General features: G+C 45.8%; 1 protein-coding gene across 1 annotated transcript in view; it reads left to right on the top strand.

Moving 5' to 3' along the window:
• The window catches only part of HMCN2 (hemicentin 2), a 563,480-nt gene that overhangs the window by 186,552 nt on the left and 351,698 nt on the right, over window positions 1-25,230 (top strand). The window contains exons 21-22 of the mRNA XM_086924818.1: window positions 156-315; window positions 1,706-1,880. Of these exons, the coding sequence (XP_086780944.1) occupies window positions 156-315; window positions 1,706-1,880 (335 nt within the window). The remainder of the gene's footprint in view (window positions 1-155; window positions 316-1,705; window positions 1,881-25,230) is intronic.

The following is a 25,230-nucleotide window of genomic DNA, read 5'->3' as shown; positions in this document are numbered from 1 at the left end:
GGGATAATGCCAAACTTCCTGAAGTGCCAGAGTAGCGACCATCCTCTGCCCACCATGTGTCTGCCTATGTCCTCTCATTCCTTACCACCTCTCTCTTATGTTTCTATTGATATTAAATTCCTCCCCTTAGCCATCCCTTCGTCTTCCTTTTACAGGGGAATGATGTGATGTCCCTGCGGAGCCCGTTTCATCAGATTAACAGAGATGGAAGCCTGCTCCTGCCTCTGCCCTCTGCCAGTGACTCCGGGGTCTTCACCTGCACAGCGACCAATGTGGCCGGTGTCTCCCGGCAGGAGGTCCGGCTGTCCGTCTACAGTAAGAGAGTTTCAAGCCTGGCATCTGCAGCATGTATGGAGCATGAGCATCAAATGTATAGAAGTGATGCATAGTGTTGATAAGAATTAATGTAATTATATTTTAATACAAAATATGGTTACATTCATGTTTACACTTAAAATAACACACTTAAATATTTTATAATAAATATTCACTTTTTTAACATTAAATTATATGTATTTATAATTTTACCTTATTTTAAATAATTTATTTTTTTAACATTATTTCCAATGGGGTTTTTTTTTAATTCCCTACCTCTATTATTTTCTGTGGGAGGGTGTTGCAATACTGGGGGGTGCCATGTATAGTACTGGACTTGCTACTATTTTTTTTATTGTAATTTACTCTCGGATTTTGTGAATAAGTCAAAAGCATTAAACGTACTCAAAATTCTATTCACCTTGACAATATATACAATATTTCCCTTGATGATGTAGTGGTTAGTTGATGTTTTTATTGTTCTATACTTGTGACCTTGAATTTATAATACTATTGAGAGCTTCACAGCCAGCAAGAATTGTCGCAGACTCTGCATTTAACAAGGTAACCCAAAATTTATGGGTGCTAAAGTGGAATGCTCAGCGCAGTGACCTAAGAGTTCCCTAACTCTATAAGACAGGGCATAGAATGGAGCCTGTGACCACCCCATCGATGGACACGAGCCATCCCTGTAGACCATGCTGACCGCAAGACCTGATGTGTAACTCTGCGCATGTCATGTTAGTAGCCCAGGAATGTCCCATTTGTCTTGTGATGATTGGCTTGGCTAAGAGTCAGGGCCACTGGAATTCTGCGATTGTGTGGCCACGGTGATTATGCATAATTATAGATTTGCCGCATAATCCATCAACTGCCGCATAATCTGCTAATATTAACAAAAGAAAGTTGTTTTTAGCTCAAACGGTTTGAAAGTTATAAAAAAAATGCAGTGACGCATATTGTCTTGCAGTGAAAGGCTCTTTGCAAAGCTGAGCTTGTCACCTTTTTGTTACTTATTGCTATATTTCGGTATTAAAATGACACTAATGAGGTACAGCCAATGCCCAGACAGTGTTACCAAGTTTAAAAATCACAAAATAATGAAGTAATACTATTTCAAAATGTGATGCTTTATGCCACATAATGTGTCTTTTCTTGCCGCATAATTTACTTCACCCTGCCGCACAATCTGGCCCTCTCCTGCCGCATGATTCCAGTGGCCCTGTCAATAGTGCTGGATGCCCAAAAGGCATGGCTGCGGGGCACCTGATGCAGGCAGAGTGGAGCCCCAGCCTCTGAAGCACAGGGAGGTCACGCCAGACCTTCAGACCAGCACGACAGTGGCCTAATCAATGTGCCCATTGTTTTTCTCTCTGTTTACCCCTTCTAGCCAAACCGAGGATCAGCGGCAGCCATTCGCTGGACGTGCAAGAGGCGCCAGGACCGATCAAGCTGGTGGGAGTGCTGGGGATGCAGATTTCGCTGCCCTGCGATGTCCAGGGGTCACCTGCCCCCCAGGTGGTCTGGAAGAAAGGTGGCCTCCCTTTGCCCATCACTTCACCCAGGTGAGAGCTGTCTGCACGCTGTATGGGGATGGGTGTTAGAAGGTCGGGTCGGGGGCCTCACTAGCACAGTGTAGACAGTGTCTGGGTAAGCACTGACAACAACAAAAGGTACCAGAGGGTCTAAGGCCAAACACAGCTCAAAGGTATACGCTAGCCGCTTAATCCACCACAGTCCCCTGATAACCCAGGGTTCAGAAATGATTCAGGCACAGAAGACTCTCAAGGGATGAGAAAAATACCCATCAGTCACCATACGGATCCGCCCTTCATCATTTGGGATTTTATCCGGACCACCCGTCTGAGGAAATCAGTGCCACAATCAAAGGATGACCTGGTGGTAAGGAGGTCCCTTCTGTGGTTCTTGATTACAGTGTGGTCTACCACTCGTTCTTAATGAGTGGAAAAAGACATGGGACTGGGGTGTGCAGTGCAAGTAAATGTGAGTGAGAAAGAAACCAAGACAAAAGGGTGTGTTAAAATTGGTCAAAAGAGCACGGAACGATATTTATTCTATGTATGCTCTCAATACCAAGGTTAAAAATATATGTGGTTAGTTACAACAGAAGGGTAGCACGGAGTCAAAATGGACTAAGTAGAACCCAAAGTGAATGCCTCAAAGGAACAACAAACATGAAAACGACTATGGGACCATTTCGACTCTTTGGAAGAAAGATTCCCATCAGTCACCATCCGATTCCGCCCTTCATCATCTGGGAACTGTCAACCTCAGAGACAAAAGTGAAGTGACTGGAAGCAGTGCTGTGAAAAAAGAAGTGCAATGTGCTAGTGTGAAAATGTAAAATTAGGTAGGGAAGTGAAAAAACAAATAACCACTGATGGAACAAAATGTGACCATTTTGTTCCATCAGTGGTTATTTGTTTAGACCACTTACGCACTCATGGTTTTACCTTAGGAGTGAAGTGATTCCTTAATAAATTATTTTTTCACTTCCCTACCTAATTTTACATTTTCACACTAGCACATTGCACTTCTTTTTTCACAGCACTGCTTCCAGTCACTATACAACCCTTGTTTGAGTTTTCTCCCCCCTCATCTTGAGTACAATGTAGGTGTGGCTAGGTTTTTAAACAACTGACCAGTCCACTGCACGTACTTCACTTTTGTCTCTGAGGTTGACAGTTCCCAGATGATGAAGGGCGGAATCGGATGGTGACTGATGGGAATCTTTCTTCCAAAGAGTCGAAATGGTCCCATAGTCGTTTTCATGTTTGTTGTTCCTTTGAGGCATTCACTTTGGGTTCTACTTAGTCCATTTTGACTCCGTGCTACCCTTCTGTTGTAACTGTTCTCTGGGACAGTAGCATTTGGGGTCATTAAACTGTCCCTACAGACCCTCCCCCCGTGTTTTCTTGACTAAAAATATATGTGACCTTAGGCAGTCAAACTATGTAGACTGTCTGAGGTAGAATCGGTCGACATGTTTCAGCAAACATGGACTATTGCGTCCTTGCTTTCATCAGGACCAGGACTACAATGTTAGAGCTACTGCACAACGTGAATAAATAATAAAGTGAAAGAGTGACAAAAGAAGAAATAAAACAAGTGCAAAAAGTCACCTGTATAGTCCAAATGCCATTACAGTTAGTGCCAATCACTTAATCTGTAAGGTAGACTTGCCTCACCCCACCTGGCAGCGGCTCAGGGGAAAATGAAGCACCGCTCTCTCCGTCGGTACTCCGGGGCACTACCTGGTGATGTATCCATATGGAAATCCTGATAAATGGCTGCCCTGGCAGTTTCAGGTAAGCTGCTGCTCACATGTTTGAACTGTGCTCAGTTGGTCAAAAAAGGAACAAGTGCCAGCCGGAATGTTTTTTCAGAGCACTGAGCATGCAGCGGGTGTTGGCCTTCGTGCCAATATCAGCAACATACCCCTCCCGCAAACACAGCAGTCTTATAATAAAGAACACACAAGACACATTGTTTGTTGAAGAAAACATTGCTGCAGGTTTTTTTGGCATAATAAATATGCCAACACGGTGGGTCAACTTACAGGCGATCCAAGGGCAGGCAGCGGTGACACCTCTAAGCTTCCTTGCCCACCTAAAGTGCCAAATTGCACCGTGGCTCTAACCAATCTCACCAATTTGAGGGATAACCCCTTACATCATGTGGACCACCAGTCCACCGTTTTACTCACGCCCCTTGAGGGGGAGGAGCGTACCCAGGCAAGCCCCCGGTTGTGCAGGTTTATGGAGTGTTTTTCAGAGCGCTGAGCATGCAGCGGGTGTTGGCCTGAGGCAGGGGTGTAGAGGGAGTTACATTTTATCTTCTTCTTCATTTATTTTTTGTCATGCATACAAGAGCTCTCTTTTGATTCTACATTTGGCCCGCAATGGAGCAGCATGCACACGTCTTGGAGGAAGAACTACAGCCCTTCTTTTATTTCCATTAGGGTTTGTGGAAATAGAAGACGGACTGCCAGTACAACAAATGGCTGTGTATGACTGTATTGGCTGTCTTTCTCTTTCTGTGGGCTGCTGTGGAGTAAACAAGGGACTGAGGGGTGTGCCTGAGAGATCTGCCTAGTGCTGCAGCGCTTAGCCCAGTGACTGAGAGCTGTTTCTGGTGCCTGAAAGCTCTGTCCAGTTCCTTAGAGCTCTGCACACTGCCTGAGAGCTCCAACCGGTGCCTGAGAGATTCACCTAGTTCTAGAGAGCCTGGCTCACTCCTTCAGAGCGCTACCCATTGCGGGATCTGTCTACCAATGATGTGCCTAGAGGTTAGGCCTGATGCCTAAGAGCTATGTGTGTATCTGTATGCCTGCATGTGTGTATGTTTGCATGTATGCATGTATGTGTGTGTATGCCTGCATGTATGTATGTATGTATGTATGTATGTATGTATGTGTGTCTGTCTGTAGGTATGTATGTATGCATGTGTACATGTATGCATGCATGTATGTGTGTATGACTGCATGTATGTATGTAGGTATGTATGCATGCATGCATGTATATATGTTTGTATGTATGTATGTGTGTATGCCTGCATGTATGTATGTATGTATGTATGTATGTATGTATTCCTGTATGTGAGGCACTGATTTTCAGGCTCTTATTACCTCCCTCCAGTGCCTCAGAACTCCTCACGGTGCCTTATAACTCTTGTGCGCGCCGGAGGGCTCACCCCAGTGCCTGCTCCTTCCAGAGCCGGATCGCTCTCCCTGTTGCCTGAGAGCTTTACCCATGGAACAATTTGTCTACCAAGTGCCTGCCATCTCCTTCCGGTACCTAGGGTCCAACTTATGAAGGTTCTAGATGTGGCACTTGTTTACTTGTTATGTTTACAGAGGTTTATGTTTCCATTTCAATAAGTGTTAGCTTTAGTTACAGAAGCATATGCAATAAAGTCCTTTTGATGACAGGACCAGCAATGGCACAGAAAACAACCAGATGTTGATACTGGAACAATTCAGGAACAAGAAAGTAAAGTTTAATTGTTTTTTAAATAAGGCTTAAAATTGAGACAGTTATTAGCTACAAGTACTTGGGGATGTGGTTTGTGAGGAACCTCATGGAAAAAGCACATCGATCCGATGTAGGCAAAAGCCACTTCTTCAGTAGGGGAACTCAAGAATTTTGATAAAATGTATGGGAGTCCCTCTCTAAGACCAGCGTTGTCGGCATATTTGGGAATGATTCGGCCACAGGTCCAATTAGGCCTGGACACCGAACTCCCTGAGTTTGCAGAGTTTTCCACACTCTGCGGAGCAGATGGAGTTTTTTCCTCGCTCGCGTTCACCAAATCCAATGCTAGACCACCTCCCAGCTCGATTTCTTAACACAAGCGGTTGCATATTGTCGCAACCGCTCGCATTTAGAAACCTTCCGTTCGCATTGAGGAATCTGCTGCTTGAACTTGTCTTCAAGCTACAGAGAGAAGCAACTCCTCTTGTGCTGTGCGTAGTGTCGTTCGCGCTGATTTTACAATTCGGGACAAAAATCAGGAGCTAATAATTAGTGTGAACGATGCTATCTAATGCACTCCAATGCTTGCATAACTCCGCGTAGGGTGACAGTGGTTTTTGGTCACTCACGCGGAATTCCGGGAACTGTGCTCAGGCCTAGTTCCAATATGGTGTGGAGGTACTCTGTATAAGTTGGAAAACAAATTGGGGTCCCGAAGATGGTAGATGTTGAAAAAGATCACTCTCCCTATCACCCTCTACTTGGTTCCAGGCTATTAGGAGAGAAATAGGCCTAACCCCTTGGAGCTATGTAGCTTTGGCGGAAACGCTAACATTCTGGCCCAGAATAGATAGGGATGAGCTCACAAAAATATCGACACTTTGTAAAACCGAAATTATTGAAAGCAAATTATATTGGGCAAGATCTGCCAGGCCAAGGATCGATGATATATGTAAGAAACTGACAATAAAAAGCTGCACGACAGACCTGTCAAAAGTTAGTAAAGCCGAGATTTGAACGCTGACAAATGCATTGCCAGGGATAGTGACCTGAGATATCTACAGAACAAGAAATCTTTATCCCCTCTGATGACCTCAAGGCTGGAGGAGTAAACAGTCCCCTATTTACCAAATGCAGATCTGAGATCGAGCCTCCTAAAATTTAGATGCAGCATTAATCCGGTTTTCATTTCTCAAGCACGGGGCTCTTTTTTAGACGAGAACAAAATGTGTCAATGTGGTCTTAACATAAAAGGGGATTTAATGCACATTCTACTAGATTGTTTGTAGGTTTTAGCCCAACAAAAAAGATTGCTGAGACCGATTTTACAAGAACAGGGTATCAAAGAAAGGTGGTAAGCACGCAATTTAATATTGAACATGCGCCTTAAGAGGTATCCTGTGCCTTGGGGCGATTTTTATTATCTTTGAATGAATTCTCAGCAAATATCTGAACATCTTATTGGTGTACATATTTGATGGAATCTTAAGCTACCCTCTGTGGTTATAGATATGGTTTTGTAATTTTTATGTAATAATTCTATTTCATGCAAAAGTTTTATACTGTGTAAACGTTTGAAGAATAAGGTATAAAAAACATGTTTTGACTGAATGACGGACTGACTGACAGATGCTGATACAGTAGTTGTCGAAGTCCACTTTGATAGGTATGAGTATAGCTGAAACATGTTTCGCTCAGAGACTTTTTAAAGGCTTTTGTATACCAGGTGCAACTTGTCCGAAAGAAGTAGTTAATGTAGATATGGAAATTGAACAACATCATTTGTCAGAATTAAGTGATGCACAAGAAATTTGAGGTGAAGGGAAGCACACAGTGACAAAGTAAACTCACAACAAAATGTTTGCCATGATTTAAAACTCTCACCGCTGAATTGCGGGAATCATCAGTGCTGTACTCCAGAAATCCTTTAAATCAGAATTATTTTTAAAAAGACCTTTGAATAGCAAAGATGTGCACGCAAGACCCCAATGTTAGCGCATGTCAGAGTATGGGATATAAATGTTATTAGCAAGTGTAAACACGAGCTCAAGCCTATTACCAAGATGGCGGCTCAAGACACTGCGGAGAAAACGATCATTACCAAGGAAAGGCAGAAACTAGGAAACAATGAGGTGCATGTCAGAGCAATAAGAGTGGATGAAAAAGGAAGTGTATTTACCTAGAAAAGCAAATAATGACAAGAAAAATAGAAACAAGGAAGCATGTAAGCAAAGAAATAAGAGAATACATTCAAAGGGATAAACTAAAATAACAGAAAATTGTTTCACAAGAGAATAAAAGAAATAGGAGCGTGAGACAACCGAAGGACAATGTCTGAAACAGGCCCTATGAGCGGTGAAATAACATCAATGTCACAAGTTTCAATATGCTCGCAATCATAATGCTGCAAAGTGAGGAAGAAGGCGTAACAAGCTGTACATTCAGGATACCCCTTCCATTTGACATGTCACATCTACCGACTGTAGGTCCACGAGAAGTGGAGATGCAGATTCAAGCTCTATCTTCAACCAACCTGCGAACAGTGCACTGATGAAAAGACAAAAGACCTGTTCATAGATTTCATGTAAGATTATAGGGAAAAATCTACATAGTTACATATAAAAAAGGATTAAATGGCTAAATAAACATTTCCATCCTCAAAGTAATACTGGTAATAAAAGATATGTTTTAATGCAGTGTGTCAAGAAGAAAATTAATCTTTGAACGACTTTGCAACATTATTGTGAAAGTTGCCAATGCATTGTTAGTTTCATAAGTTTAACAATGCGGAAGCAACAAGAATGCATGCTTGAAGGATGTCATACTACAGCGTCCATGACAAAGTTACCGTAAGAGCAGAAGCACATGCCATAGGTATGAAATCTGGAAGAAGCAGGAAGACACAAGAAATGTGGCTCATGAAGTAAAGGAGAAGGAAAGTCCAGAAATACCCAGAAGACCATAGCAGGAGAACAAAATGTGCTACAAACGGGGGTTAACATTTCCACATCCAGGAACCTGTCGGGCACAGGGACAAGAATGCCGCAAGTGTGGGAAGAGCAGCCACTCACGGTCTGTATGTAAGACCAAAGGAGTGTTTGAGAAAATAACAGAAAACATGCGATATAGCAAAGAAACAAGAGGAGATACTCAATACAGAAGGCAAGTGGAAAGTGACATGGAAGATGTAATGTCAAATTAAACATATAGAGCCTCTTTATTTGATAGAAGACGAAGAGGAAGAACAGATTCATTTAATGGATCGGCGTAAAGAAAAAATAGCTTCTGCGAAATTACAAACAAGACAACATAATGCAAAGTTTGTGTTAGACCATATGAAAGAATAGACAATAAACCATCTAACATTATTGTTTCCAACATTACGGCAAAGTTTGTGTTAGACAATATGAAAGAATGGACAATAAACCATGTAACATTAATGTTTTCAACATTGCGGCAAAGGTTGTGTTAGAAATTAATGAAAGAATGGACAATAAAGAATCTAACATTAATGTTTTCAACATTGCGGCAAAGGTTGTGTTAGACAGTATGAAAGAATGGACAATAAAGCATCTAACATTAATGTTTCCAACATTGCGGCAAATGTTGTGTTAGACAGGATAAAAGAATGGACAATAAACTATCTAACATTAATGTTTTCAACATTACGGCAAAGTTTGTGTTAGACAGTATGACAGAATGGACAAGAAACCATTCAACATTAATGTTTTCAACATTACGGCAAAGTTTGTGTTAGATAGTAGGAAAGAATGAACAATAAACTATCTAACAATGTATTCCAATGGTGAGGTAAACATACGGTTGGGAATCGGGGCACATTTCAACAAACAGTAACTCATGGAAAGGTGGTATCTCAAGTATAGATACATGTACTCAGAGGCTACATACCAAATCTGGGCCTATTAAAATCTAGACCCTTTATGACACTCAGTGATGTGACATTCAAAATACCAGAGAAACATCAGCTAAATACAGTGATCTCCACAACTCCTCTTTCAAGGACTGGGAAAATTAAAGGATTCACAAATAACTTTGCCTAACAATGAAGCTGTTCAGCAAGTAGCTCAAAGCCTCAAACTTCTACCAATACATCTTTTGAAAAAAGCAGCTGATGAATTACAGAGTTTATTGGAACAGGATACAGTTTAGACAGTATCAAAACCAACACCATGGGTCTCCCCAATAGTGGCAGAACCAAAAAAAGGGAAGTTACAAAATTAGCAACTGTGTTGATCTGCGTGCCCAAAATACGGCATTAGAGAGAGAAGGTTCATTACCAGGAGACATTAGCAGCTTCCTGCATGAACTGACTGCCTAGAGTAAGGTAGATCTGCACAAGGGTTATCATAAACTAGAGTCAGTCGAATAAACATGGTACATAACCGTCTTCTCAATGCTGCATACATTATTTTAGTACTAAAGGCTCCATTTTCATATATCATCAACTGCAGACAATTTCCAAGAACATATCAGGAAAATGATAAGACCTGCAAAAAATAGGCTGTGTTATATTGATGATATACAGTAACCTCGTATCTGGAAAGACGCAAGAGGAATGTGATATGCATTAAATGAGGTGCGACGAAGGCTCCTGAATGCAGGATTAACCTTAAATGAGGAAATGCGGGAGGTTGAAAAGAAGGAGTTGACATGTTTTGGGTGCATATTTTCAAAGGAAGGAATGAAACCCGACCTGAATAAAGTAAAAGCAATTCAGGAAATTAAAAGGCGAAATGATGCATCTGATATATACTCCTTTTTTAGCAATGCAAAATTATGATGCAAGATTAAAACCCCAATTTGTCACAATTAGCGCACCGTTTAGATAACAGCCGAAGAATGGACATGAAATCAGTTGGACTGAAGAGTGTAATGAAGTGTTCTACGAGACAAAAGAGCCGGATTCATCTGCAAAGCCCATGGCTTATTTTGATCCGCAGCTGCTCAAAGGACTGACTGTTGATGCTAGTCCAGTTGGCTTTGGAGCAATACTGACTCAACACAGACCAGGCACAGGTTCGCCAAGATGCATCCTTTGATGCGCAGGACAGAGTTTGACTGAAATAGAGAACGCATCCTCTCAAGAGGAAACAGAAAGTCTGGCTTTAAGGGCTTGTGAATGTTATCATCTATTTATTTATTGGAAGCCATAGTAACAGGCAAGCAAACACTGCTCACAAGGCCTGGAAATACAAAGAACGGCCTGCCACCTAGGCTTAATGGCTATGACTATAAGATCATTCATCTGATAATGCGTCACGTCATCCACTGTCTTACGATAGAGACGAGTCAGAGGAAAATCACCCGCCTGCAGAAGAGCACATACATTCCATATTCCGAGAGTCAATCGCAGAAAGAATAAGAGGATGCAGAGAAAATAATAAAGATGTTGCAACAATACAAGAAGTAATTATAATTTCTAAAGTAATTCACACAAAGAAATGGAGACATGTTAACTCTGCCACAAAATTTGAGAAAGGAGTGAGAAATAGTATCTTGTGAGATGTATGAGCGTCAATCACTGGAAAACTACCCCAGTTGCCTTCAAACAAACAGCACTGTTTAGCAATTCATGGCTTTCATTGAAAAGCCTGGACAAAGATCTAAATGGTGGCAATTCTTGCGGCACCAGTCAGTGTGTTCAATGTTGTATAGCTACTGAGTGCCTCCTCATACAACCACAGTTTCAAATTACTACTTAATCTATTAAATACAACAAAGCCTCTATAATTCTAAGCCAATAAGCATAACGAAGCAGTAGAGCTTGACAGAAGAGCCAACGAAGGAAAGATTGTTCCGATTCCAGACGCCGCTAACTTCTCGGAATCAGGCCAAGAGATTGGGTGCTGGTGCAGCAGCCGCGGTTGAAGAAGACAAATGCAGGTTTAGAAGCACCCCGTTACAGGTTACTCGGATTAAAAGAACCATGGTGACTGCAACTGAGGAAACAAAGAAACCTCGAACATAAAATGTTTCTCATTTTAGACGAGTCGTCATCGAATTTGCTGAGGTCAAATGAGCGAGAACTAGAGACTAAATCTTTATTTGAAATCTCCCTATGCTAAAGTATAGGGAAAGTTAAAAAGGTTTATTAAATGTGAAAAACAATAATACAAATATTTAAGTGAAAAATTATTATAAATTGGTATGATTTATTTATTTTAATGGTAGAACAGCATTTAAAAAAATGCTACAGCATTGTTAACTTATTTTTCAAATAAATAATTAATTAATTTAAGTATATTAAATTAACATTATTTTTAAAGATTTAATATAAAGATTTATCTATATAAAATCACACCTAAATAAAATGTTTATTCATTTATTTTATATTAAAAGTTACAAAAAGGTATGTATAGAGCAGTGATACTCAAAGTGCGGCCCACTGGGCGCTTGCGGCCCTCTTGAACTTTAAATGGGGCCCCTCCAAACATCTGTTTAGTTGCTGAACACTAATATTCAGAAAAAAGGTTAACTAAACAGGCAAGCATTTATTAACCTGCAAGTAAATTCTTGCCTGTTTATTTAACATATTTTGAGACCTCCTTACCAATCCCTGACCCACCCAGACCCCCAACCGCCACCCTTCTGGCATCAGTACGGCCTTCGGTCTTTCTGGTCCCAGCCACTCTCCTTGGCATCTTAGAGAGATTTCTGATTCCTGTCACTCTCCCTGACATCTTAGAGAGCTTTGTGATTCCTGCCACTCTCACTGACACCTGAGGACTCACTCGGGTTCCTGCCACTCTCACTGACACCTGAGGACTCACTCGGGTCCCTGCCACTCTCCCTGACACTTGGGAGCTCTGTCTGGCATCTGCCCCTCTCTTTTGTGCCCAAGGATCTGCCTTGTACCGTACGACCCTGCCCTGGCACCGAAGTCTCTGCTCTGCCCCGGTTATGGAAGCGTGGCCCTCAGCTCGAGGGGGTCCGTCCGTCGGAACATCTGCCCTCGATGAATTATATCTTTAAATAATTTAGTCCACTGGTGCTCAGGTGACACTACAGATGCCAAAGGGCAGGGACAGATCAGGCCAGAGAGAGGTTATGTTCCTCGCTATACCACTGGGGGTCAGATATGATATAATGGGAGATGATATATGATATGTTATGTGATATGATATATGATATGACATGATATGATAGAATATGATATGATATATATGATATATGATATGACATGATATGATAGAATATGATATGATATATATGATATGTGATATGCCATGCCATGCACTGATATATGATATGCACTGATATATGACATGATATGATATGATGATATGAGATATATGATCTGAGATTATATATGATATGTTATAATCTGGTATATGATATGATATATGATATGAATTTATATGATACTAGCAGCCCATCCCGACGTTGTCCGGGTATGAAATAGAATGTGTGTAATGTGACACTCTCATTCGCGTGGGCCCCCGCTTGAGGGCCATCGGCGGCCGTCTAACAATTAGAATTGTGTGAGTCTTGAATGATTGTTTCCTGCGGTAAACACCCATTATTCTGCAACTTTCTTTCCGCATACCATCACTCCGCATGCTTTCATTACGAAAGTACCATGACTCCGCAATGCCATTATAACGCATGGCATTACACTTTATGCTTTTACCATGCATACATTTACAACTAAATTCGTTGTAAATGTATGAATGGTAAAAGCAAGTTTTTTTATTAAATGTTTGGATAAGGTAAGTATGGGTGTAGGGCAGAGGCACAACTAGGGCCAAATTTCAGGGGGGGGTGCTAAGAAATTTTTTTGGGCGTGGGCTGAACCTTTAATCAAGTAGGCAGAGTGGAGCTGCGGGGGCTCTTAGAAGGGGTGAAACAACTGCAAGGCCTAATTAACATTCAAATTGTCTTTTAGAGATCTGTGAAACGTTCGGGTGCGGCTCTGTGTGTGCCCGGGATCTGTCTCATCCTGGGCTGCCACACACGACGGGGGGGGGGGGGGCTGAAGCCCGGTGAGTCCAATGGGTGTTGCGCGCCTGGTGTAGGGGTATAAGTTTTGGGGTACTGAGGTATATGTTTTGGGGTACTGAGGTATATGTTTTGGGGTGTTTGGGTATTTTAAGGGCTCAGATATAGTTTTGGGTTATGGGGTACAGGGGTATTTTAGGGTTTAGGGCTAGGTTTGGGGTTTGGGGTACAGGGGTATTTTAGGGTTCAGGGATAGGTTTGAGTTTTGGGGTAGAGGTTTTTTTAGGGTTCAGGGCTAGGTTTGGGTTTTGGGGTACAGGGGTATATTTAGGGTTCAGGCTAGATTTGGGTTTTGGGGTACAGGGGTATTTTTAGGGTTCAGGGCTGGGTTTGGGTTTTGGGGTACAGGGGTATTTTTAGGGTTCAGGGGTAGGTTTGGGTTTTGGGGTACAGGGGTATTTTAGGGTTCAGGGCTAGGTTTGGGTTTTGGGGTACAGGTTTTTTTAGGGTTCAGGGCTAGGTTTGGGTTTTGGGGTTCAGGGGTATATTTAGGGTTCAGGGCTAGGTTTGGGTTTTGGGGTACAGGGGTATTTTAGGGTTATGGGGTAGGTTTGGGGTACAGGGGTATTTTTAGGGTTCAGGGCTAGGTTTGAGTTTTGGGGTACAGGGGTATTTTTAGGGTTCAGGGCTGGGTTTGGGTTTTGGGGTACAGGGGTATTTTTAGGGTTCAGGGGTAGGTTTGGGTTTTGGGGTACAGGGGTATTTTAGGGTCCTAGCGTTAGTCACGCCCCCAGCGTGCCCCTTGATGCGGCGCAATTGCGTAATTGGCGCTTCACATAGCATGAAGGGCAAACACACGCCCACAGCGTTTGTCACGGCCCCAGCGTGCCCCTTGATGCGGCACAATGGCGTAATTGGCACTTGTATGTACGATTCACATGGCATGAAGGGTGGAACGTACCACACGCCCCCAGCATTTTTTATGCCCCCAGCACACGCCCAGAGCAGTTTGAGTAACACCCCCAGCACATGCCCACAGCAGAACGCAGACACGCCCACAAGGGACTACTTTGCTGGCACGGTTCTTTTACCTTTTAAATGTACATGGTGGCCGTCTGCATAGCTTCTGTCCTGCTGCAACTGCTCTTTCCAACGCTGTATTGGGTGTTGTGATTGGTGCTGTGGTTCCTGAGATTACCCGCCTCAAAGGTTTGGGCTCTCTCTTTATAATATTAGTATGGATAATATATGATATATCAAATATGCAGTGATCTATGATATGATAAGTTATATGGCATGATCTGATATGAAACGTATATGATATGATATGCTGTGAGATATATGATATGAGATATATGATATGACATATGATATCATCTGAATTGATATACAATATGATATGTGTGGTGATATATGATATGATATGTTATATGATATGATCTGATCTGATTTGATATGATATGATATGATGTAGAATGTGGAGCGTGGAAGCAGTGTTGATAGAAAAGGCTCAGCCTCCTGTATGAGACTTTCTTTTATACCGCGAATGATCAGCGAGAATGAATTTTCAGACTTGAAGATGCGAAAAGGTTTGTAGAAGGCAAACAAAGTGGACAGGTAGGTTTTTGATTGGAGTGGGTCACTGCCTTATGACACATAGAGTGCCTTGAAGATTTTAAATTGGTAGCCATGTAAAGGTCAGCGGCGTAGCCTTTGAATGTTTAGGAGCTGTAAGGATCAGGCCTGCATTAGCATTTTGTATAAGTTGAAGCTTTTGAATTGAAAGGGCTGGGAGGCCAGTCTATAGGGGTAGGAAAGCGCCCCTTTTGCATGGGTATCCCCCACTTTTTGCCTGACTCTGAATGCAACGTTGACTTGATGTGCCCTGGGTCCCTGCCAACCAGGTTCCCAGCGCCTGTGTTCTTTCCAGATCGATACCCTTGTTTCCACAATTGGCCTACTTCTGGCTCACATGTAAGTCCCTTGTAAAAGGTACCCCTGGTACCAAGGGCCTTGTGACCAGAGAGGGTCTCTAAGGGCTGCAGCATGTATTGTGCCTTCCTCAGAGACCCCTCACCAAACACAAACCGGCTGCCATGGCAGACTGCGTGTTTTGGTGCAGCCAGTACTGAAGAGTCAACATGGCACACATCACTGTTTGCCATGCCTACAAACTACTGCCTGTGGCATAGGGAGGTCACCCCTCTAGCAGGCCTCACAGCCCTAAGGCAGGGTGCACTATACCACAGGAGAGGGCACAGCTGCATGAGCAATATGCCCCCACATTCCTAAGTAAATTCTTAGACATTGTGTGTGCAGTGAAGCCATATTGAGTACATGGGCTGGGAGTTTGACATTATGAACTCTACAGCTACATGATGGCTTTACTTAATGCAAGGAAGTTTGATATCAAACTTCTCAGCATAATAAACCCACTGATGCCAGGGCTGGATGTAATGTAAAAGGCACTCGGAGGACATCTTAGAGTCGCCCCCTGAAAAACGAACAACTCTCTGGAGTGCAGCTGACTGGCCTGCGCCAGCCTGCCACTTCCAGACATGTTTCGGACCCCCTGCGGTGGGAGCCTTGTGCTCACATGGGTCTGAAGCAAAGCCTGCTTGGGGCGGAGGTGCTTCTCACATACCCCCAGGCAGGAACAACATTCAGGGCAGTGAGCCTCAAAGGCTTCCTGCCCTTTGTTATGCTAGCCAGGGCCCCTCTCAGCCAGGACCACCTCTAAGGTGTCCCGAGCTGAAGTAACCCCCTCTTTAGAAAATCCTCCATAATGGATGGAGGGATTTTAACCAATAGGATTAGGGGATGCCTCACCCCCAAAATGATGGGACATACAACAGTGTAGAAAACCTATGGGTAAGTAGCCCATTGGCAACTACCTGCAAGTAGGTGTAAACCCCCTAAATTGAGTATTTAGGGGCTCCCCTGAACCTCGATCCTCAGATTCCTGGCAAGCTGAAGAAGAGAACGACCGAAGAGGCATGCAGCAGTGAAGGCTCCACATGACAACTGACTTGGCCCCAGCCCTACTGCCCAGTCTGCAACTCTCAAAGAAACCTCCTTGAAGAAGAAACTCATTCTGCAGGCCCAGTGACCTCCACAGCCCTGGGAGGACTGCCTGCCTTCCCTAACGACCAAGAACTCCAGAGGACAGGGCCCTGTATGCAAAGAAACCAACAGCAAGGACTCCCTTTCCTTCTGGATCCGCGAGTCCTGCCCACTCTGCATCGGACGCCCACAGCCCGAGTCTAAGTGGCTCACCTGTCAAGTGAAGTCTCCCCAGCGATCCTGACCTCAAAACCATTGGTGGCTGACCTCTCCTGGACTCCACAAACACAAAGACGCCTGCAACCTCATCACGAAGGGTCCCCTGACCGCGATCTGCTCCAGTGACGATTTCCCAATGCCTAAAGGCACCCCTGCACGCTCAGCCCCCGAACCTTGGGGAGCCCAGCCGATGGTGCCCCAGCATCTGCCGACATCCTTACTTACCTGCCCAGCATGTTGGTCACATTCGGCCAGCCTCCTGGTCGGAGCCTGCTGCCTCTTTGTGAAGCTGAGTTTCTCCATCTGCTTGCATTGGGCGCCCAATCCTCTCTTTGCACCCTGCACTCTGCCACTCCTTGTGCCGCTGGTGGTGTATGCTTGGTGCTGCCTTGTGGTCCCTCCGGTGCCTGTGCCCTGAAACCGCGGGTACTTACCTGCAAACCGTGCAAACCCAAACTCCCCCAGTCCCCAAAGATTAACATTGGTTAGCTAGTGTCCAATTGAACCTTGAATATGTTGGTACAAACCCTCGAAGACTGGGATTGTAAGTCGTGTACTTACCTATTAATGTGCGCAACTGTTTCCTTCCATAGGATTACATTGTATTTCTTGCTATTTGCTCTAGTGCCTGATTACGAGTCTTGCAGTGCGGCGCTGGGTCCGCCCCGCTTCGCGCTGGGTCCGCCCCGCTTCGCGCTGGGTCCGCCCCGCTTCGCGCTGGGTACGCCCCGCTTTGCGCTGGGTCCGCCCCGCTTTGCGCTGGGTCCGCCCCGCTTCGCGCTGGGTCCGCCCCGCTTCGCGCTGCCAAACCTGTGGTCGAGCCGCCTGCCAGATTACGAGTGTTTCTTGTGTCAGGCGGGCTTTTTAAAAATGTTTGCACAGGGGGGCCTCAGCGAATGGGCACCACAATGGGATCTCAAAAACAGTTCCTGCACGGCACTGCAGTCATGCCGTGCACAAATAGATACACAAGCAGGGGTGCAGATTTACGACAATCAGGCTGGCGAATAATGTTTAAATGGATTATATGACAACAAAGGTGCGTGAGAGCGGCCTAAGGAGCATTGGAAAGTCAAGTCAAGTCAAGTCAAGTCATAGAATTTATATAGCGCACTACATACCCAGAGGGTTTCAAGGCGCTTAGGAAGGGGAGGAGGATTACTTGTCAAATATCCACGTTTAAGTTGCTTTCTGAATGCTAGGTGGTTCTGGGTAAGGCGAAGGTAAGCGGGGAGTGAGTTCCATGTTTTAGCAGCCAGGTATGAAAAGGATCTGCCTCCCATGGTGGTCTTGTTGATGCGAGGTACAGTGGCGAGGGCTTGGCTGGAAGAGCGTAGTTGGCGGGAGGGGGTGTAGAAGGACACCCATCCATCCACCCACCCATCCTGCATCCATACATCATTCATTCATGCATCCACCCATCCACCCACCCATCCATCCTGCATCCATCATTCATCCATGCATCCACCCATCCACCCACCCATCCATCATCCATGCATCCATCCACCCATCATGCATGCATCCATCCACCCACCCATCCACCCAACAATCATGAATGCACCCTCCCTGCCTCCATCCATCATTTATGTCTTTTTATGACCCTATAACGTGCACACAGCTTGTCAGTGTTCAATACCCGTCTCGAACCTTGTACTGCAGCACCAATGATACATGATCCATATTAGTTGTTTTTAAAACATGTATTTATTCGACACCAATTTCACACCTTAGTCGGAACATCATTTTTATTTGTTTTAAAAAAAATCTAATTATTTAACCCCAAAGTCATATATACATTTTTATGGCTCGATAAGAGACTCAAACCTGGTTTCACAGCACCAATGTCGGCCGCGCTAACCGTTAGACCACATCCTCTCCCCTTTGGTGTGGCCCTGCAGTTTTCATGGTTCATATTCACACCAAAGTCATGTATACATGTCTTTAACACACTGAACTATCTCAAGTCATTTGAGCTTGCGGAGTTAATGTGTGTCTGAAAGGGTAAAGAGAACTGTGCCAAGGAAGTGCGTCTAGGTCCAAACTAACTGTCTATTCGCTACTGGTCAAATTTCTATGCAGACGACCTTTGACATATGTACGTGGCCAAAAGCAATATATTAAATTGCATTTGCTTACAGATTAGACTATTGATTAAAGAAACAACTAATTCTGCGTCCAGCACTCCTTGCAGGACCCGGGCTATAGTATTGACCAGCCAATCCTGGCACTGTATGCAGCGTCGGGATTGGCTGGGGGGGCACCATGACTGCTCGCCCAGTCGACCTGTGCAACCCCGGGGGCTGCGGCCCGCCCCCTGGTCCTTTCTCGAAGGGGAACTGCACAGGGGAAACAATCTGCGCATGCGCGGGCTAATTTCTGCCCAAAAATCCACTTGCGCAGCTGCAGCAGGCCCAGCCTCCCTTCCTTCCCCCCCCTGCGCACTTCGGAAAAGTCGGGTGTCTCCCGGATTCCCGGCCGGCGGGTAGCGCGATTATTTTAATATTTTCATTTGTATTTTAGTGATAACGCGGTGGGTCCATGGGGCTTAGTGGGGCTACGCCCCTACGCCCCAATGGACGCACCGCGCCTGCTACTCACCCGTAAGGGTCTCAAGGCGCTGGGGGTCCAGGTTCCAGTCCATCAATGAGGGGGTCTGTCGAAGACACAGCTTTTGAGGTTTCTTGTGAAGATGGGGAGCGATGTTGTCTATCTGAGGTGGAGTTGAAGGTTGTGCCAGGCTCTGGCCGCAAGGAAGGAGATGGAGCGGCCTCCCGATCTGGTCTTTCTGGTGCGGGGACCACGGCGTAGGAGAGCTGGCTGATCGCAGGGTCCTTTGGGGTGCGTGGAATTCGAGTCGGCTGTCCCGGGGTCCTGTGGAGTCTCCCCTTCAACAGAGCAGCACAGATGAGTCCCATCCGCAGGTGTCATATCCCGACCAGAGTGGATAGGTGGTACCGCTAGCGGCTCTCTGGTGGGGGGCAGCACCCGCAGATGGTGCTGCACGTGTTCAAGGCAGGCCCCATCACAACACAGGGATGCCGGCACCCCGGCTCAAGCCGCTATAAACTTCCGTCAGCATGAGAAGCGCCTGCATATAGTCCTTCTTTTGATATTTTGATCCCCAATATAACAATTTCTACACTCTTCCCTCCTCTACCAATCCTTGCATCATCTCAGACCTCTTTTACTATTCTGATCTCCAAACAAGTCTTTCTAAACCCTTCCCTCTGACTCTTCCCCCTCCATCTCCCCTTTATTCATCCCAAACAACTTCCTAGTCCAAAACAAACAAAAACAATTCTAAATCCTCCCCTCTTCGATCCCTCCACTATCATTTTCAATCCAAATAACAGACTAAAATGTCCACCACTCAAATTAATTTCACATTTCATTATACAATTTCAGCACAAATCCTTTATGGGTTCTGGAGTAGCGTACTACTCGACGAAAAAGTGATTTGACGCCTCGTCACAGCTGCCTTTTTTTGCACCGGTGCAGGGGTGAGTACAGGAATGCACTATATTGTCGTAAATACGGTGCATTCCTGTACTTAGAAAATGATCCTGCTTGGTGCAGCAAAATTGCTTGCAGCATTGCGCGGCGTCATTTCTTGTAAATACGCCCCATAGGTTTGACTGGTATAGCACTGCCACAAGGTTATATAACAGAAAGGTCAAACAAAAGACCAAATTCTCTCTTATATCAACATGTTTTGATGCTTGAAGAATTACAAAATTACTATATATAATTATGCTGATGACCTTCAGCTAATCATCCCGCTAAGTATTACGGACTCGGTGGCTGAATTCCAGGCTACAATGACACACATACAAAGATGGATGAATGCCAACCATCTTAAACTTAACCCGGGCAAAACTGAATTGATTTTGCCCAGGAAAAGTGAACTAAGCTGGGGACAACACTTCTGGCCACAAGACATGGGTTCTCCACCGATTAAGTCCCACTTGGTCAAAAGTCTGGGGATTACACTCAACACTGACCTGTCACTCAAAGGACAGGTCGGGGCTGTTGTATCTTCAAGCTTTTTTCAACTATGGAAAATTAAAAACATTGCTCACCTACTCACACACTCAGCACTTATCCAAGTAGTCCTTGCCCTTGTTCTCTCCCGTCTGGACTTCTCTAACAACCTTTACCTAGGCCTCCCAGCGGGCTCGCTGAAACGGCTGCAGATAGTCCAGAATCAGGCGGCCAGACTCATCTGGAAGCAACCCAAGTGGTTATCAATCAGAGCTGGACTGGAAAAACTTCACTGGCTGCCAGTGGCACAAAGGATTGCACCTTTAAAGCATTGTATGGTAGCGGGCCCAAGTTCATTAGAAATATGATCACTAACTATACCCCGGTACGCAACTTGCGTTCTGCCCGTCTTGGCTTAGCAAAAGTCCCTGTAGTTAGAAAAAAGCGGCAAGGAGGCAGCTGCTTTTACTACCTGGCCGCCACCTTCTGGAACTCTCTCCCCCCGCTCACCCGACACTGCCATGACCTTCTATCATTTAGGAAGTCTTTGAAAACATGGCTATTCCAACAAGCTTACGCGTAGAGTCTGTGTCCTGTGTTCCTTGCAGTTAGCGCCATGAAACCTACGGGTGTTCGTGCGCTGTAGAAGTACATATTAACATTAACATTAACTTGAGTGTTGCCCCTTGTGGTCAGGAGTCTGTCTCCGGACTATGGGTATATCACATCAAATATTGTGAAATAGCACAGAAGGGCAGGTGAAGCATACTTCTCTAGGCTCCTCTGCTTGAATAAGCCTTGTGTGTGCACAGGGAAACAGGCCATTCCCAGTCGCTGCCTGCCACGTGCTCTACACCAGGTGCAATCTTTTAAATTAAAGTGTATTTTGCATTTATTCACTGAACCACATTTGATTATATGTCTGCACTGAGCAGCCTTTCATAGAATTAGCACCTCTTCTGCCCTGACAAGTCTATTTATGACTCAAGAGGCTCAACAGCACTTTTCTTTCTTCCATCTAACCGTATGGAGCAACATTACCCTGCATCAAACGCACAGGAGAGATCTGTGACAGAGCACATCCTAAACTGAATTATTTCAAGGTGCTCTCATATGTGATGATCATGGAAAAGGAGTCACTCCATGTTTCCTGATCAGACATTGCACAATTTATATCCCGGATGGGTATCACATTCTTCCCCCCTTCAGCCCTGATGAAATGTTATTAGTGACCGAAGTCGGTTGTCTTGTGCCTCCCAAACAAGGGGCCATATTATCAAGAAAGGGCGATACATTATCGCCGCTTTTATCGGCAGGAAACTGCTGATAAAGCGGCGATAATGGGCTTGATAATATGCCCTTGTGAATTCCCATAGCAGCCCAGGTTCTGGTGCTAACCTGGGCTGCTATGGGAATTCACAAAGGCATATTATAGAGCCCATTACCGCCGCTTTAGTGGCAGTTTCCTGCCGAGACAAGCGGCGATAATGTATCGCCCTTTCTTGATAATATGGCCCTTGGTGACTACTGTTATTGTAGGTGAAGTAGCATTGAGGTCTATTGAACTATGTTCAGGAGAAGTGTTTGTGCAGTGCCTATCCCAATCTGAATTATTTCAAGGCACTCTCAAATGTGATGATCACAGAAAAGATGCACACTGAAGAAAAGTAATTGCCCAGAGTCACACAGTTGGGTCAAGTTGGGAAGCCGGGATTGAAATCAAAGCTAAACGTTCCATTCCGTACGTCTTAAAAGTAACTCTCTGCACAGCCCCCTGTGCCATCCTTGCACCCCAGTCCTCATGTCTTGGTCGCTGCTTCACACGTACCCCATCCTCACCCATGTGACCATCTAAGTCAGCCTCTAGCCTCTCACCTTTACAATCAACTATCACAATCATTGCTACATGTGAATTCATGTCAACAGTGCCTAGAAGCCACCCACTTCGTCGAAGTGCTCTGCAGATATTCATATGTTATTCAGTATCAGGGTGTCCACGCGGGACAAATGATGCTAGTGACAGGGTGTCCACGCGGGACGAATGATGCTAGTGACAGGGTGTCCACGCCGGACGAATGATGCTAGTGTCAGGTTGTCCACAAGGGACGAATGATGCTAGTGACAGGGTGTCCACGCGGGACAAATGATGCTAGTGACAGGGTGTCCACGCGGGACGAATGATGCTAGTGACAGGGTGTCCACGCCGGACGAATGATGCTAGTGACAGGGTGTCCACGCTGCACGAATGATGCTAGTGACAGGGTGTCCACGCGGGACGAATTATGCTAGTGTCAGGTTGTCCACAAGGGACGAATGATGCTAGTGACAGGGTGTCCACGCGGGACGAATGATGCTAGTGACAGGGTGTCCACGCAGGACGAATGATGCTAGTGTCAGGTTGTCCACAAGGGACGAATGATGCTAGTGACAGGGTGTCCACGCGGGACGAATGATGCTAGTGACAGGGTGTCCACGCGGGACGAATGATGCTAGTGTCAGGTTGTCCACAAGGGACAAATGATGCTAGTGACAGGGTGTCCACGCGGGACGAATGATGCTAGTGACAGGGTGTCCACGCAGGACGAATGATGCTAGTGTCAGGTTGTCCACAAGGGACGAATGATGCTAGTGACAGGGTGTCCACGCGGGACGAATGATGCTAGTGACAGGGCGTACACGCGGGACGAATGATGCTAGTGTCAGGTTGTCCACAAGGGACGAATGATGCTAGTGACAGGGTGTCCACGCGGGACGAATGATGCTAGTGTCAGGTTGTCCACAAGGGACGAATGATGCTAGTGACAGGGTGTCCACGCGGGATGAATGATGCTAGTGATAGGGTGTCCACGCGGGACGAATGATGCTAGTGACAGGGTGTCCACGCGGGACGAATGATGCTAGTGTCAGGTTGTCCACAAGGGACGAATGATGCTAGTGATAGGGTGTCCACGCGGGACGAATGATGCTAGTGACAGGGTGTCCACGCGGGACGAATGATGCTAGTGACAGAGTGTCCACGCGGGACGAATGATGCTAGTGACAGGGTGTCCACGCGGGACGAATGATGCTAGTGATAGGGTGTCCACGCGGGACGAATGATGCTGCAGCAAGAGAGCAGTGCCAAGGCTCTCACTATGAGGGATGCCCTTTATATATGTGATATAAACCACTGGACTGGCATTGAAAATCATCCCAGCTAATGTTATAAACCAGCCCCACAATGCACCGCACATGTGAGTGCTGCAGTGTGGGGCTCGCTCCCTCGCCAGTGGGCTTGGGACAGGCTGTTCCTGAAAGATATTGTTGAAAGAAATTGGTAACAAGCATTTGCAATGCAAAAGGTCTCGCATTAGTTAGAGTTAGAAATGTTGGCATTGTTTATATGTAATCAATCAATCAATCAAGAGTATTTGTAAAGCGTGCTACTCACCCATGAGGGTCTCAAGGCGCTGGGGAGGGGCTTTTACTGCTTGAAAAGCCATGTCTTGAGTTGCTTCCTGAAGGAGAGATGGTCCTGGGTGAGTCTTAGGTGTTCCAGGTCTTGGCCGCCAGGTAAGTGAAGGATCTTCCTCCGGTGGTGATTCTGCGGATCCATGGGATGGTTGCGAGGGCGAGGCTGGCAGAGCAGAGCTGGCGGGTTGGCGTGTAGAACGTGAGGCGGTTGTTGAGGTATTCGGGGCCCAAGTCGTGGAGAGCCTTGTGTGCGTGGGTGAGGAGTCTGAACGTGATCCTTTTGCTGACGGGGAGCCAGTGCAGGTCCCTCAGGTGGGCAGAGATGTGGCTGTTTTGGGGGATGTCCGAGACGAGTTGTGCTGAGGCATTCTGGATGCGCTGGAGTCTTTTCTGTAGTTTGGCGGTGGTCCCAGCATAGAGGGCGTTCCCGTAGTCCAGACGGCTGGTGACGAGGGCCTGGGTGACCGTTTTCCTGGTTCCAGTGGGGATCCAGCGGAAGATCTTACGGAGCACGCGGAGAGTGTTGAAGCAGGAGGAGGTAATGACGTTAACTTGCTTGCCCATCGTGAGGGAGGAGTCAAGGATGAAGACCAGGTTGCATGCTTGGTCCGTGGGCTTGGGTGGGAGGCCCAGAGCAGGGGTCCACCAGGAGTCGTCCCAGGCAGAGGGGGATGGTCTCAGGATGAGGACTTCCGTCTTGTCTGAGGTCAGTTTCAGACGGCTGAGCTTAATCCATTCCACGACATCTTTCATTCCTTCCTGGAGGCTGGCTCTGGTGGTGGCGGAGAGGATCAGCTGGGTATCGTCAGCGTAGGAGATGATGTTGAGGTTGTACTTGCGTGCGATGGCTGCAAGGGGGCTCATGTAGACGTTGAAGAGGGTGGGGCTAAGCGAGGAGCCTTGAGGTACGCCGCAGATGATCTTGGTGGCTTCTGCGAGGAAGGGCGGGAGACAGACTCTTTGGCTTCTGTCGGAGAGGAAGGAGGTGATCCATTCCAGGGCCTTTCCTTGGATACCCGCGTGGCGGAGGCGGGTTGTCAGGGTGTGGTGGCAGACCTTGTCGAACGCAGCCGAAAGGTCGAGCAGGATTAGGTCAGCGGTTTCTCTGTTGTCCAGCAGGGTCCGGATGTCGTTGGTGGCCGGGATGAGGGCGGTCTCGGTGCTGTGGTTCGCTCGGAATCCGGACTGCGATGGGTCGAGGGAGCCGTTCGTCTCCAGGAAGGCTGTCAGCTGTTTGTTGACAGTT

Source organism: Lissotriton vulgaris, chromosome 5 (assembly GCF_964263255.1).
Source record: "Lissotriton vulgaris chromosome 5, aLisVul1.2, whole genome shotgun sequence".
In the NCBI taxonomy this organism is placed as follows: Eukaryota; Metazoa; Chordata; class Amphibia; order Caudata; family Salamandridae; genus Lissotriton; species Lissotriton vulgaris.
The sequence above is the reverse complement of the archived record's forward strand: the minus strand, read 5'-3'. Positions and strand labels throughout refer to the sequence as shown.